At 42.5% G+C, this 16,238-nt stretch overlaps 1 protein-coding gene across 1 annotated transcript; it reads right to left on the reverse strand.

Moving 5' to 3' along the window:
• Positions 1-11,817: 11,817 nt before the first annotated feature.
• On the reverse strand, positions 11,818-12,693 carry LOC143723808 (gamma-crystallin M2-like). The gene is made up of 3 exons (XM_077216607.1): positions 12,678-12,693; positions 12,331-12,573; positions 11,818-12,090 (listed from the first exon to the last, which is right to left on the reverse strand). The coding sequence occupies exons 1-3, from the start codon at positions 12,681-12,683 to the stop codon at positions 11,818-11,820; spliced, it is 522 nt and encodes a 173-aa protein (XP_077072722.1). The 5' UTR covers positions 12,684-12,693.
• Positions 12,694-16,238: the final 3,545 nt, after the last annotated feature.

Consider the following 16,238-nt stretch of genomic DNA (forward strand, 5'->3'; position numbering starts at 1 on the left):
GTTCCGGCTGAATTATTGCCTGTGCAGCAAGGCAAATGGGTGACGGTGAGGGATCGCTCTAGTCGCGGATCAAAAAACCACTCTTCCGTTCCGATTACCATAACAAATTGATTTGCCCCGCTCAGTGAAACACCCACTGAGAATTCTGTTGATTGTGCCCTGGTAATTGATTATTCGATCAAACGGAACCTGAAAATAGGGACACAAGCCAACATAGTCACATGTTTGCCGGGAGCCAGTGCGCCTGACATCAAAGCAAATTTAAAAGTGCTGGCTAATGCTAATCGTAAATTCTCTAAGATTGTTATTCACGTCGGCACTAATGATGTTCGACTCCGCCAGTCGGAGATCACCAAAATTAATATTAAAGAGGGGTTTGAACTCGCAAGTACGATGTCAGGCACTGTAATTTGCTCTGGCCCCCTTCCTGTTTCGAAGGAGGGATGAGATAGTTAGCAGATTGTCATCACTCAATGGCTGGCTGTCTAAGTGGTGTCCGCAAAATAATATAGAATTCATAGATAATTGGAAAAGTCTTTGGGGCAAACCTGACCTGTTGAAAAGAGATGGTATCCATCCCTCCTGGGATGGTGCTGCTCTTCTCTCTAGTAATTTGGCTCATAGTCTTAGAGACAAAACATGACAATCTGGGGCTCAGGTCAGGATGCAGACAGACTGGCTAAACCGACCGTCTGCTAGCGGCCTTGCGTCACCAAGGTCAGATAAATCCCATCACAAGAGCCTCTTTCACCTAGATATCATCATATAGAGACTGTGTCTGTTCCCCGAATTAGGAAATCCAAAAAACTTCCAAACCGATCTAAGGTTAAAAATTTAATTGATATTCAACAAATAAAAAATAGATATAATACAGATGAACAAACGATAAAGCTTGGGTTGCTGAATATCTGATCCCTTACTTCAAAAACGCTCATAGTTCATGATATGATTTCAGATTATAACCTAGATGTGCTGTGTATAACAGAAACCTGCCTAAAACCAAACGATTACATTACTTTAAATGAGTCCACCCCCCATGATTACTGTTATAAACATGAACCTTGCCTGAAAGGCAAAGGGGGAGGTCTTGCTATAATTTATAGTAATATTTTCAAAACCACTAAAAAATCTAGTTTTAAATATACTTATTTTGAAGTGTTGGTGCTTAATGTTTGAGAATTCTGCTGGCAACTGTATACAGGCCACCAGGGCACCATAAAGATTTTATCAAAGAATTTGCTGACTTATATCAGAATTAGTATTGACTGCAGATAAAGTCCTAATTGTTGGTGATTTTAATATACATGTAGATAATGAAAAAGATGCAATGGGATTGGCATTTAAAGATATTCTTAACTCTATTGGTGTTAGACAACACGTGTTAGGACCTACTCATTGTCGTAATCATACTCTAGATCTAATATTGTCACATGGAATCAATGTTGATGCTGTTGAAATTTTGCAGCAGAGCGACGACATCTCAGATCATTATCTAGTCTCATGTACATTACATTTAGCCAAGGCTGCAAAGCCAACTCCGTGTTACAAGTATGTTAGACCTATCACTTCTGCCACTAAAGATTGCTTTATCAATAATCCTCCTAATCAGTTTCATCATCTCAGCATCCCAGATAGCTTAGAAGAACTTGATATTGCAACAGAAACTTTTAACTCTCTCCTTTCCAGCACTTTAGACACAGTTGCTCCATTGCAAAGCTTAAAGAAGATTAAAGAAAATAGTCCAACGCCGTGGTACAACGAGCACACCCGACAATTAAGAGAGCAGCCAGAAAAATGGAGCGCAACTGGAAGAAAACAAAACTAGAGGTATTTCGGATTTCATGGAAGGAGAGCTTGATTGCTTCCAGAGAGGCTTTAAAAGCTGCTAGATCTGCTTATTTTTCAACCCTATTAGAAGAAAATAAACATAATCCTAGGTATTTATTTGAAAAAGTGGCTACACTAACGAAAAAGAAAGCTTCAAGCCCAGAAGTTTCCAAGAAACACAGCAGTAATGACTTTATGAACTTCTTCACTTATAGGATTGATAATATTAGGGACAAAATTATAACTATGCAACCGTCTATTACAGCATCGCATCAGGGAGTGCATTATAGTCTCCCTTAGGTAAAATTTCATTCATTCATTGCCAGAGGAGAGGAAGAATTTAGCAAACTCGTTAATTCATCTAAATCGACAACATGTATGTTAGACCCTATACAGACTAAACTATTGAAAGAGATGCTTCCAGAAGTTATAGATCCTCTTCTTAACATCATTAATTCGTATTTTTCTCTAGGATACATAACAAAAACCTTTAAGCTGGCTATGAATAAACCACTTGTTAAAAAGAACGCAACTTGATCCTAGTATTAATCAGAATTAATCAATTACAGGCCGATCTCAAATCTACCTTTTCTACCAAAGATATTAGAAAAAGCAGTATCCTCACGACTGTGTTCCTTTCTTGAAGGAAATGCGAGGATTTCCAGTCAGGATTTAGACCGCACCATAGCACTGAGACAACTCTCATTAGAGTCACAAATGATTTGCTCTTATCATCCGATCGTGGTTGTATCTCTCTATTAGTGTTACTTGATCTTAGTGCTGCATTTGACACCATTGACCACAACATTCTCTTAAATAGATTAAAAAGCTATGTTGGCATTAGTGGAATTGCATTAGCATGGTTTAAATCATATTTATCTGACCGCTATCAGTTTGTAGCAGTAAATGAAGAGATGTCTTATTGATCACAAGTTCAGTTTGGCGTACCACAAGGCTCAGTTCTCGGACCGCTGCTTTTCACTCTGTACATGCTACCTTTAGGAGAAATCATTAGGAAACATGGAATTAGCTTTCATTGTTATGCTGATGATACTCAGCTCTATATTTCTTCCAAACCTAACGAAACTCACCACTTCACAAAATTATCGGATTGCATAGTTGATATTAAAAATTGGATGACTAGTAATTTCCTACTACTAAATTCTACAGAGATTCTAATTATTGGACAAAAAACTTCCACACGTAATAACCTAGAATACTGTTTAACACTTAATGGCTGCTCTGTTAAGTCTTCGTCGTCAGTTAGGAACCTGGGTGTGCTCTTTGATACCAATCTTTCATTTGAAAGTCACGTGTCTAGTGTCTGTAAAACCAAATTTTTCCATCTTAAAAATATATATAAATTACGTCATATGCTCTCATTGACAAATGCGGAACAACTAGTTCATGCGTTCATGACATCAAGGCTGGATTATTGTAATGCTCTACGGGGGGGTTGCCCTGGACGCTTAATAAACAAACTACAGCTAGTTCAAAACGCAGCCGCTAGAGTTCTTACCAGAATCAGGAAATACGACCATATTAGCCCGGTTCTGTCAACACTGCATTGGCTCCTATTAAACATTGTATACATTTTAAAATATTGCTGATTACTTACAAAGCACTAAATGGTTTAGCTCCCAAGTACTTGAGCGAGCTCTTAACGCATTATAGTCCTTCACGTCTATTGCGATCTCAAAGTTTGGCCAGTTGATAATACCTAGAATATCTAAATCAACTGCTGGCGGTAGATCCTTTTCCTATTTAGCACCAAAACTTTGGAACAATCTTCCTAACACAGTCTGTCAGTTCAAAGCTAGACTAAAAACACATCTCTTTGACCTAGCATTCACATAACACTCTGGAGACTTCTATAATTCAATATTAGGCTGCTTAGATTAGATCAGCCGGAACTGGGAACACTTCCCTTATATCCTGATGTACTTGTTACATCATAAGAAGAATGGCATCTACGCTAATTTTAGAACTGTGTCGTCTTAGCGGCCCCTAATTTAATAACAACTATCATTTAGACGGAAGTGAATCAATCAAAACTAACTTTAGCTGGAAAAAACATTTTTCAAGAACCACTATAAAACTAAACCAATCTCTGTTACCTTAAATTATATGTTTATCTCTGTAAAGCTGCTTTGAAACAATATACATTGTTAAAAGCGCTATATAAATTAGGATGACTTGACTTGACTAGTGAACACAAACACACACCGTAAACCGTGAGCAGTGGGCAGCCATTATGCTGTAGCACCCAGGGATCGATTAGGGGTTAGGTTCCTTGCTCAAGGGCACCTCAGTCATTTTCTGCCGGAACTGGATTTGAACCAGCAATCTTTGGGTAACCAATGGCATGTTGGTACATGTGTCTCAGACACAGGGTTCCGCGGGACGTGTCCCAATAGCGTCAGCTGACGTGGCGTCGCGTTCCCTTCTCAGGGAACTGTGGGTCACTTTTGGGTTTGTGTTTGTTACGAGGGTAGATGTTGTGGGAAGAAGGAGGCAGAAACCGGCAAACGTTTCACAACTTTAATAATCATAAAATATAACAAACACAAAACGAAAGTAAAGGCGGTAGCCCCTCGCGGATGACTGCCGCCACATATAAACAAAACATAACATAAAAATCCAGGCCTGGTCCTCTCTCATCCTTCACGGTCGCCAATCCTCCTTTTATGTTTCCGCTCCTCCGTGAGAGACATGAGACCGATGCTTCACACAGGCGTCGCTCATCATCAATCACGCCACCGGCCATTTTGTGACAAAGATTGATTCAGTCACTCAGTATGTATTTTAATTATATTAAAATGGTGTGATGTTCATGAATTTGATTATGCACTTATCCTTTTCAATGTGAGTGCAGTGCCCTTGCAAAGATAGCTCCGCCTACATGCTCTTCTGATTGGCTGTGATTTTTGATTGATTTTGTCACTTCAAGTATTCATGTCTTGTCTGGTTTGGACAGAAAACTTGTTTGTTGCAGGAATCTTATCACATTGCATTAGGACAAAGTGTTATGCCTGTCCATACGCAGAATAGTGAATGCAAAATGTGATTAGAGAATTGGTGTGACTGTGCAGTCTGATACAGGACATGTATTCATAGATATCCTCAGCTCCACTGAGATGACTCAAAATGTTAGTGATCCTTCCTCATTTGCATAAGAGCACATTAAATCAAATTTTGTCAAATGGATTCGACATTGATAATATAGTTCTGTCAGGACCACTATCGTCAAATACGATTGACAATTGGGATAGAGTTAGGATTGGCGATATGGTTCTGTTCTGGGCAAGAACTCCCTGCGCATCCATACAGCCTATCATGGATAAGAGCAGGGAGAGCAGCAATAACCCCCCTTAGGGTAAACAGAACAGAACTAACATGAATGTATTGCAGATATCATTAATTCAAGATTTTAAAGTACAACATATTTCGATAATTTATTCTGATTCAAAGGGCAATTAGAATGCCAAATACTGACAGCACGAGAGGAGGAACTGGGGATGGAGGAGGGTAATTAGTTCCTGAGAAACGCGATAGCTGCTGATAATACTGAAGGAGCTTATATATGTATACAGTGATAGGCGTCGTTTTCCTATAGGTAGACGTGGATCAGCTAAGAGTCAGCTGATGCGAGCTTGACTAACGTGACCTGCCAGAACTGACGCTACGCTTAATTTATTCTACTAATCATAGACTGAACATATTTCAAACCACTGTTACTGTATACCAGCTAAATCTACCAAATGTTTTGTAGACTACATTTATTGATTTGATAAAGCAATCACATCCGATCACTACATTCATTCACTAGTAAAGTATTTGATGCAGGGATCGAGCATGTGTACAACTTTTTCCACTACACTGTAGATCATTGCACATCTACTAAAGAAAGAGTTAGAGTGGAATGACTTGCTTCTTGGTATAACAACCAAACTCAGTAGAGCCTGGTTGCACATATGCACTTGTAGTTGACTTGTACTCTTTGCTTTCTGTGATGTATTTTGCACTCAGCACAAGAACTGGAATAAATTGCAGTCCAGCTAAAAATTAAATAGATTTAAAGTCCCTGTAAAGGCAATTTAAAAAAAAAATCTAAACACATTATAAATGTTAGAAATGTATTGCTAAAACATATTACAAAGACTGTGAACTGTGAAGTACTGAATTGTGGAGCTAGACCGTTAAATAGTTTTTCACCATTGCTATTTTCCGGATTTTTTGGGCGGGTCTAAAATGGGGCTCGATGACGCACTGGAGCCCCTGAGCTCCTGGACACGCCCCTACTTGATGACGCACTAGTGCCACTGAGGCTGGCCGCTCCACTAACAATATAAATAGAGCACATTCGGATCAGTTTGCGCCTCAATCGCGAGTTACTGTCAGTACTATTATAGTTACTAAAGCGTACAGTTTGCTAGTTATGGCTTCGTCACGGAAATGCGTACAACCTGGATGTGATCATGTACAAAACAGATCGTTGTCCTTATTTAAATTTCCTAAAAACAATCACATCAAGAAGAGGTGGATTAATTTTGTAAAGAGCCACCTTGATGGAGAGCTAGGATCACCACCAAAACCCGCCTCTGTAGTGATTATTTTACACGGGATAGTTTTATAAACTTTCGTCGGAGAGAACTGGGATTCACTGATAATCTGCTGTTACTGGTGAATGGGGCCGAACCGACTATCTCCCGCCTCGGCCTTCATCCTCCCGTCGCGCCGACAACTGGTGCCATCATCGGCAGTGCGTGCCCACCAATGGGTGTAAGTTTGTGTGCTTATTATGTTATAACGTTAATTAACCTAATAAGCTGCTTGGAGCATCCATTCCGGCTGTAGCGGGTGACAGTTGAGTGTGGCAACGGCAGCTTTACCACGAGTGGGCGTGGTTTCAGCACAGCCAGCGGACAAGCCCCCAGCATTTGAGAGCAGAGACTACTGCTCATTTTTTGAAGATTTTAATAGCTTATTTTATGTACTTGCCGGCTTTATTTATCATTCAAAGTTGGCTTCGTGGCTATTAACACATTTTTCTGTGATATGACAAACTCAGGCCCAGACGAGCTAGGTGCCGGAGCACTGGGTCCCTGTGTTCGCAAACCTGGTCTCGAGAGTGAGCTAGGATAGCCAGTCGCCGAGATAGTTAAGGATGCAAACCCCGTGTTCCCATGGAGGAACAAGGGCTGCCTCGACAACCTTCGGAAAGGCACGAGGAGACAGGGCTAGCCCGAATGGGAGAACGGCATACTGAAATGTGCGCCCCTTGACAGCAAGGAGAATGTCTCAGTCGAAGGAGAACGGAGACATAAAAGTAGGCGTCCTTCAGTTCGATTGCTGCAAACCAATCCTGTGGCCGCACACATTCGAAAATGTGTTTGGCCAGGAGCATCTTGAACGGCAGCCTGTGAAGGAGGCAAGTTAAGATGCACAGGTCCAGGATTGGTCGTAATCCACCGGATTTCTCCGGGACAATGAAGAATGGGCTGTAAAACCCGGATCTCATTTCGGCTGGAGGGACAGTCTCGATCGTACCCTTCGCCAGTAGGGTTGCAACCTCCGCTCTCATGATAGGGGCATTGCCACCGACCATAGTGGAGCAGACTCACCTGAAGCGGGGAGAAGACCGTGCGAACTGAATCGCGTAGCCGAGCACGATGGTTCGTGCGACCCAACGAGACAGACTGGGAAGCACTAGCCAGGCTCCCAAGAACTGTACTAGTGGAGTCATGCGAACCACAGACATCCCCTCGGTGGTGCAGCGAATCGGAATGACCGGCCCGGACGTGGACAGCATAGCGGCCCGGTGTGGGGGCACGGTCATAACCGCACCCTGACAGAGGAGGCCAGGGAAGGACCAGCGTTCCGCGGGGGCCTGCTCTGCCAGGGGTCTGGCGACAGAGGAGGATGAGAGCGTTGCGGTCCGGGGACGACACACACTGTCACCCGACTCTGAGACAGAGGGGGACGAGAGCGGCACGGCCTGGGGGCGGCGCGCACAGTCATCCGAGAACTATGTGTGCTCAGAGACGGTCAGTTCTTTCTGCTCCGGCCCTCTACCGGGGAAAGGAGTGGCCCTGCTACCAGCTCCTGGAAAGAACTGAGTCCCATCTCTGAGCAGCTCGTCTCAAGAGCGCCACTTAGCCCGGCATATATCGGGGGGCGGGGCTGGAAAGGGCTGTGGGGTCCCCCTGCGGCTTCCAGAGCCAGCCCGGGTGAACGGGCGGGGTGGGACCTGCGGGTGGGTGCCTTCGGCGCTGGGCAGACTGAGGGATCTGAGCCAACGTCGGGACCGTCGGGGCAGAATAAGCCTCAGTCTGCTCATGGGCTGTTGAGAATTGTTGGGCAAAGCCCTCAACTGCACCGCCGAAGAGGCCGACCTGGGATATGGGGGTGTCGAGCAGACGGGTCCACCCGACATCCTGCACATCGTACAGGTTCATTCAGAGAATGGTGGGCATCACCTGACCCAGGGAGCTTGCGGCCATATGCACACCCGAAAGTGGCAGCACTGTCGAATCTTCACTTCCTGAAGATTCTTGCCTGCCCTGTGATGCTGCAATGGACAACAGATCCGATTCTGGAATGTCAAAGGAAACCCGCGGGGGGTCTGAAGACGGGCCCGCGGGCGTCCCGTGATCGCTCATGGGTTGCGTCAATGAAGAGGGGGGCGTGGGCCGAGGACGAATCGTCTGCGTTTTGTACCAGACCATCACCCTCAGGTCACCCTGGCCACCAGCCGCAATACCACCTCACGTTGAGAGTGTTAGATCGGGGTGTGGATGAGGGGACTCTCTCACTAACGAGATCATTGAGTCTCGACCGTAATGAACCAGGAAATATATAAGCCTATTCAAACCCAGCCACGACAGCTTCGTAAGGTCTGATCAAGTCGCTTACAGGCACGTAGGAGATATGGCAGGTGACACAACGTCTCGTTCCCTCTTCAGGGAACCGAAGTTACAGTCGTAACTGATGCATTCCCTTTCAAGAGAACTCGCGTTGTGTCGATTGACGCTAAGGGAATGTCTATACCAACGCCACCATAGTGAGAAGTGCCTGTCCAGTATGAAATCAGGGCGAGCAGCACTTGGACGAGAGCACTCGGGACCCTGGTGTAGATTATAGAACTAATCGAATGTGTATAGAACCTTACGAATGTGTGAGGTGAGGACCAGCCTGCCGCATCACAAAAGTCTTGAAGAGGAACTCCTGACAATAGGGCCTTAGAGGCTGCCATACTCCTAGTTGAGTGAGACCGAACAGCCATAGGGGAAGGCTGTCCGGTCGACTCATAAGCAAGTGAGATAGCCTCGACCACCCACTTGCTCATTCTTTGCTTAGATGCAGGGGATCCCTTGTTAGGGGGTCCAAAACAGACAAATAACTGTTCGGATTTACGCCACAGGGCAGCTCTGTGGACGTAAGGATCCAATGCCCTAACCGGGCATCAAATTGTGCTTTTCCTGGTCCGCATCCTGAAAAGGCGGAGGACAGAAGTCCTGCAGCACTATAGATCGGGCCACATTAGTGGGGACCTTGGGAACATAACCCGGCCTAGGATGAAGGAACGCTTTAACCATGCCGGGTGCAAATTCCAAGCACGAGGGAGCAACCGAAAGAGCCTGAAGATCTCCTATTCTCTTTAGAGATCAAATAGCAAGGAAGAACAGAGTTTTTTATGTCAGAAAACTAGCTGGAACCTCCTCCAAGTGCTCGAAGGGAACCTGGGAAAGGCCTTGGAGGACAATCGCCAGGTCCCAAGTTTGAACCCTAGTGCGCGCAGCAGGCCTCAGCCTCAACGTGCCATGTAGGAAACGAGATACCAAAGGGTCTTTGCCCACAGATATTCCACCCAAAGGAATGTGGTAAGCACCTATAGCCGCCACATAAACCTTCCGAGTGGACGTGGATAGACCTGCAGTGAACCGATCCTGCAGAAACTCCAGCACTGTACCGGGCATTTAACTGGGTTAAATGCCCGGTACATATATATATAAACAGACTGTTTATATATATATATATATATATATAAACAGACAACACCAAATAACAGGGACAGTTTCACATATAGCACTTTTGAAGACACAGAAGCTGCTGCGGCTGGGTTGTAACAGGCTTATATACTTCCTGGTTCATGACGTCACTCACCTCTGACGTCCTGTCACGCCATTGGACTGATTTTACATGTGCTTCAATACATCATCGCGCAATGCAAGTTCCCTTGAAAGGGAACTGCACTTGATAATTTTATTGGATTACTCTAAAATAACTATTGCCTAGTATATGGTGGAGAGACTGTTTTTACATGTCTGTCCCAGCAAGGCTTCTGGGCCAGACGGCATCTCTGGGCGATTATTTAAATCGTGGAATGAAGATCTTGCAGAAGCCTGTGCCCTATTTAATAGAAGTCTTTAGACACGCATACAGCTCCCTCAATTTGGAAGAGTTCTATTATCCCTGTCCCAAAAAGGTTAGCTGTAAGGAGAATAATGAGTATAATCCAGTGGCACCTACTTCAATAGTTATGAAGTGTTTTGAGAAAATTATGATTAATTTAGTAAAAACAGAGGTCAGCGGTCTACCAGACCTATTTTAATTTGCATATTTGAGCAATAGAAGAACAGATGATGCTGTTATAGCCATAGCACATTTCACAAATAGGCATCTAGAGGATTCTAGCTCGTATGCATGTCTTTTATTTGTTGATTTTAGCTCAGCTTTTAATATGCTGCAGCAGCATCTCTTAGTTGCGAGGCTGAATGATTTGAAAGTAAATCCTTTCTTTCTTAACCAATCACAGGCAGCAGGTCAGAGTCAATGGAGAAGGTGTTATTCTAATAATTACATCATTAATTTTTAGATGATACTGCAGCTTTAGGTTTATTGAAAAAGAAAGGGGACTTGTCTGACTATTTTTCAGAGATTGGAAGGTTTATGAATTGGTGTGAGGACAACCACCTAGCTCTGAATGTCAATAAGACAAAGGAAATGGTGTTTGACCCTAGAGGAGTTGATCATCGCAGGCCTGTGATCATCCACAATCAAACCATCATACAGGTCCCTTCATATAAATATCTTGGTGTCTTTTTTGATAATTCACTGATATGGAATATCCATGTAGATAATCTCTGTAGTAGGTTACAACAACGGTTGCACTTTTTACATCGTCTGAGACTTTATGGTGTTGATCAAAAGTTTATGATAATCTTCAGGTTTTGAGGACTTAAGTAGATACAGCATTACAGTCTGGTTTGGTAATCTGTCTGTGCAGCTGAGAACTAAACTGTTCCGGATGATTCACACTGCTTGACACAATTGTGAGCTGACTGCAGCATGGGTGATGTCCCAAGACAAATTTCCCCATGTGGGATAATAAAGTTTTACCTTACCTTACCTTACCTGTTGCATCGTTGTTTACTTGATCTTTTGTTCACTCAGATCTATAATTGTGGAAACAGATTTCAGATATAATCTGACACAAAGTTGAATAACTCAACTAGTTTTACTAGAACTTAGTGCTGAATTCGACACTGTAGATCATAACATTTCTTTGGACAAGCTTGACAATCATGTGGACGTTTGCGAATCATATCTGTCAGATCACCACCACATTGTATTTAAATTAGCTATTTGACTTAACACATGAAAAATATATGGTGTGCCTCATAAGTCAATCTTTGGCCTTTGGGTGTTCCTTGAACACTTTCTCTTTTTTTTGGAAGGTATTAGCTTTTTGTTGTTGTTGAGGATCTGCTCTGTATTCCAAACCACATAAACTTTTTTTTATGTCGGATGACTACATTCAGTTCTAACAAAGGGTAGTATTAGTCATTTGACCAGGAGCTTTTTTTTTATTTGTTTTGTATCATGAGAACTTTGTTTGTTTGTGCATTGCTCATGGAGATAATGATTTTCAAGACACAATGTTTAGTGTTCTCGTGAAATAGTTTTATTATTAGACACAGTGGATTGCTAGTACCAAGAGTCCATGATACGCCTCATGCTCATGAATCTCATGCCACCCATATTGCTGAAGCTCCTGTACTCTCCAGGCCTGAAGTAGGACATCTTGCCTCTGTAGTGGGGCTGGTCATACATGAGCCAGTGGCCGTCCATCACATGACAGGACTGGCAGTGAGACATTTGGTAACGGTCCATGATGTTGTCACAGTCATCCATCATCTCGTGCATCTGACCCATGAAGTTCTCCCTCTCGTAGATCCTCATTCTGTAGGATCCCCTGTGCTGTTGTGGAAGAGAATTCCATTATTTTCAAGTTTTTCAGGCAGAATTAACATAAAAAGTAAATATCTATCAAGAATTAGGTCTGTCTCAAATCACCATTCCTATAGGATCCTGTGTTCTTAAAAAAAAAAAAAAATCTCTAACCCCAAAAAAACTAGAATTAGTTCTCTGATTTCTGCTTCTGAATTAATATGAATTCAAATATTTCCTTTATTACAAATACTTCAATGTGAAGCTCACCATGGGGATCATACGGCAGGATCTGATGCAGTTGCTCATTCCAAACATAGACATGTAATCAGCGTACTCGCCCCTTTTAAAGAAATACTGATTTCCCATGTAGTTGGGATGATCAAACATCATCCAGCATCCGCTCTCCACTCTGCAAGAGTGACAGCGACTCATGTAGGAGTGCATGTCAGCACAATCGCCCATACAGTCATAAGAGCGACCCTGGAAGTTCCTGTCCTCAAAAAAGGTGACCTGAAAATTCAAAGTTAATTATTCAGTGATTTAAAGTGAAATATACCAAATAAAATGCAAAAGAAGTTAAAATATGTGTTAATGGCAGCTGGAACAAGGTTTACCTTCATGGTTGTGCTGTCTGATCCTCAGTAGGAAAGGAAAAGCTGAAGCTGATTCTGGTTGTTGACTGACTGCTGTCACCTGTGCTTTTATACTAGACCAAGACTAAAGACTACACAGCACCTATTGTTAGTCAATTCCTGACTGTGCAAGTTGGAATAGAGGCCATTCTAGCTAAATTTTGGTATGTAGATCATAGTGTTCACATTTTGTTAGGACAAATTATCATAATTTTCTAACAATTACATTAGTCAAAAAGAATGTGAATCTGTAAAACACTTAAGTCAATCTAGGTTAATGTTAATCTCTGCATATATTAATATTTTAATTAAATTGAATAAATTAAGTTATATAAATTGATGTTAAGGGATTATCAACAGACATTAACAATAGTTTATTTAATGAACAATAGTATGGTGTATTCATGAATTAGCCTTAATATAGTGAATGCAATTAGATTCTTAACAAATCTAATCTAATTGTAATGTTACGATCATTCTTAAAATAAACATGTAAAGTTTTACTGAAATACTTTCATCTGAGAAATGTATAAATGTATGTTAGCGACCAAATATATTAACTTTTGATTTAAATAACAAAAAAAATTTGTATTGAAGAAATTAAATATTCCCTAAGTTATCTCCAAAGCTCTCTCTGTTGTAGTGTATTAGACCATTATGCTGCCTCAGAAGCCTGTGTGAAATCAGTTTTAGCTGTGTGTGAAAACGCAGCCTGTGAATTTATTACCTGATTGGTCAACTAGGCAGTAAAGATTAGAATCACCAGAGGCCACAATAAAATTTTATCACAGTTCTTAAGCCACAATAAGATATTGCGATTTTTAAATATTTTGCAATATGCTGAGTATTGCAATATAATATATTGTGGTATATGGCGACTAAACATCCCCAAATGAAAACTTTGTCCACAGATGCATTTAAGATGCGATTCTCAGTCTGTTAATTTAACATCTTCATATCTGTCATGCACTGATCCGAGACACGAAGGATGAGGATCCAAATGCAGTTTTATTGAAAAGGTAAATACAGGTGGATACAATGAGTGCTGATGACTCTAGGCAGAGAATTATGGGAGATGTAGTTTGTGACGGAATGATAATAGTCTGATGTGGAGTGCCCTCTGGCGGCTCTCAAGTGCATTCGAGCTGATGACCGTTACATAACCCCCCCCCCCCCCCACACACCTCAAAGGAGTGGCTTCTAGACGCTCCTAAAATTGTCGAGGAGGGAGGTGGAGTGGATGCAGAGGGCCAGGCCTGTGGAGCGGAAGAGGGCCTGGAGACTGAGGCGGAGCAGGCAGAGCAGACCTGGCAGGCATCCAGGGCGGAGCAGGACGGGCCGGCGTCCAGGGCCAGGCCAGGGAGGCGCTGGCTGGTCAGGCGCATAGGCTGCCATCTTGTCCAAAGACAAAGGCGTAGAGGCTGCCATCTAGTCTGAAGACAGAGGCGTGGCGGTGGCCATCTTGTCCAAAGTCACAGGCGTGGCGGCGTCCAACATGTCTGGAGACACAGGCGTGGAGGTGGCCATCTTGTCCGAAGACACAGGCGTGGAGGCGTCCATCTTGTCCGAAGACACAGGCGTGGAGGCGACTATCTTGTCCAAGGGCTCTGGAACGGTAGCGGCCATCTTGTCTGAGGGCTCACAGTATGGAGTTGATGTGTGTGCTGCCCACACACACAAAATAGCCGTGGCCATGATGATCAGCGCTGTATCATCCAGAGCTGACTCAGGCATGGCGGCCATCTTGTTTGAGGACTCTGGAAGAGCGACCTTGACCAGAAAAAGCTCATGCTTGGCAGGCATGACGTGAAGAAGCTCTCGTGTGGTAACCAAAGGATAGGGAGGTACATAAAACACAGGACTAGCAATCATGAGAACTAGGCATGCTGGTGACTGTGATGGGCCAAGCTCCGTAGCCACTGGATCTTGGAGTGTGTTTCCCCTCTCCAAAAAACGTTTAAGGGACATGTCCTCCTCAACCTCCCCAACAGGGAAGGAGGAACCACTGTAAGGCGGGTGCCAGATCTTGTCCTTTAAAGGTGTTACCTCCCTCAGATCCTCCATTCTGATCTCACAGTTGTGAGCCCCTCACTAGGGGACCAAATCTGATTCTAATGACAGACACCATCATTTGGTAAGCAAATTTAATTATCTGGATTTATAAGGAAAAATTAGCAAAAAGGTTTGGGGAGTCTGTAGTTTGACTACCCACAGAACCGCTGTGTGTAATTTTCGTTGCCAGGTAATAATTTCTACAAATTCCTCGATTTCTAAATTGTTGTTATGATAAACTGATAATTTTATTCTCATGAATTGGATTTTGAATTATTGCTTCATTACCTGGTCAATCAATTGTAAACGTTTGATTTTATTCTGACTGACTGAGATTGTTTTTCCAAGTAGATTATCGGATTCGTATATTTTCGCAATTCAGCGTCAGATTGGTGATGACCAATATTTGACATCAATTTCAAGTGTACTTGGTTTGCAGAGACAAGTTAATTTCCGTTTAGGCCAGCAAACACGCTGCTTGATCAACCTGAATTTGGGTGCGTCTGTTTAACCTCTGTCTTAATTAAATTTTACTTTGGATTAGTGTAATGTGATTTCTCATGGGCTTGGCCAATCCAAACTATTTTAAGGAAGTATAGTTGATCGACTCAAACCTATAATAGGGCCAAAACCTCTACTGAAGTAAAATGATTGAATTAAGTTCAAGTGTATGCAATTCCATGAGGGCTATCAAAATATATTTTGATCGAGTAAGGGTGAATCCGACCGCTTAATATATTAGCCAATAACCTCTGTTTGATGAACAAAAACTGGTGAGATTGTGTCGTGAGACCTCTAAGTGATATAGTTTCCTAATCTGAGCGGGTAAAACATAATTAAAGAGTTAAAAAAGAATAATCAAACATTCGCCCACTTTTAAAGGGATCAGCTCTGGGAAGATGAATGTGTATTTAATAGTGATCATTTATGTAGTAGTAATGTGAAATTATTTTTGAAATTGAAGCATTCTAGACTGAGAAAAGGCAGAAAATGTATTTTTTTACTCATGTGGCTGAAAGACAAGAACTCCCAGAATGCACTTGCTTTGCTGCCCTTACGAGGCCAGGCCACTCCCAAACCACGCCTACCGGTTACAGGCGGCAGTATCCAAAAATTGTATCCACACATTCTCTAGGCTAATACATACTCTAGTAACAGTAAAGGTTATAATAAAAGAACCACAACCAATGTGAGTTATAACTTTTAATTAAAAAAATAATTAATATTAACACTTTTACACTCAAAGCTCTTCCAGAGCTTCATCTGTTTCCTTATATTCACAGTATTGCCCGTCAGGAGCTGGATATTTCCGTCTGATATCCTGGACAACACAGGTGGGCAAAACGAGACGATAGTCTTTACTAAGTCGCTCGCATTGCAGGACCCATTCCATAAAGTGACGATAGACTGTTAGGCGTTATTGTCACGTAACTAACACAGGAGGCAGAAAATCCAATAGCAGTAGTTTATTTGAGGGTAATCCAAATCATA

Source organism: Siphateles boraxobius, unplaced genomic scaffold, assembly GCF_051911475.1.
Source record: "Siphateles boraxobius isolate OS27281-9 unplaced genomic scaffold, OSU_SipBor_1 7, whole genome shotgun sequence".
Classification (NCBI taxonomy): Eukaryota; Metazoa; Chordata; class Actinopteri; order Cypriniformes; family Leuciscidae; genus Siphateles; species Siphateles boraxobius.

Bases quoted from the DNA above. Each gene is read 5' to 3' on its own strand.
- LOC143723808 (XM_077216607.1), bottom strand. The intron at 12,091-12,330 runs GTGAGCTTCACA...CTTCCACAACAG, and splicing joins CCTGCCGTATGATCCCCATG to CACAGGGGATCCTACAGAAT.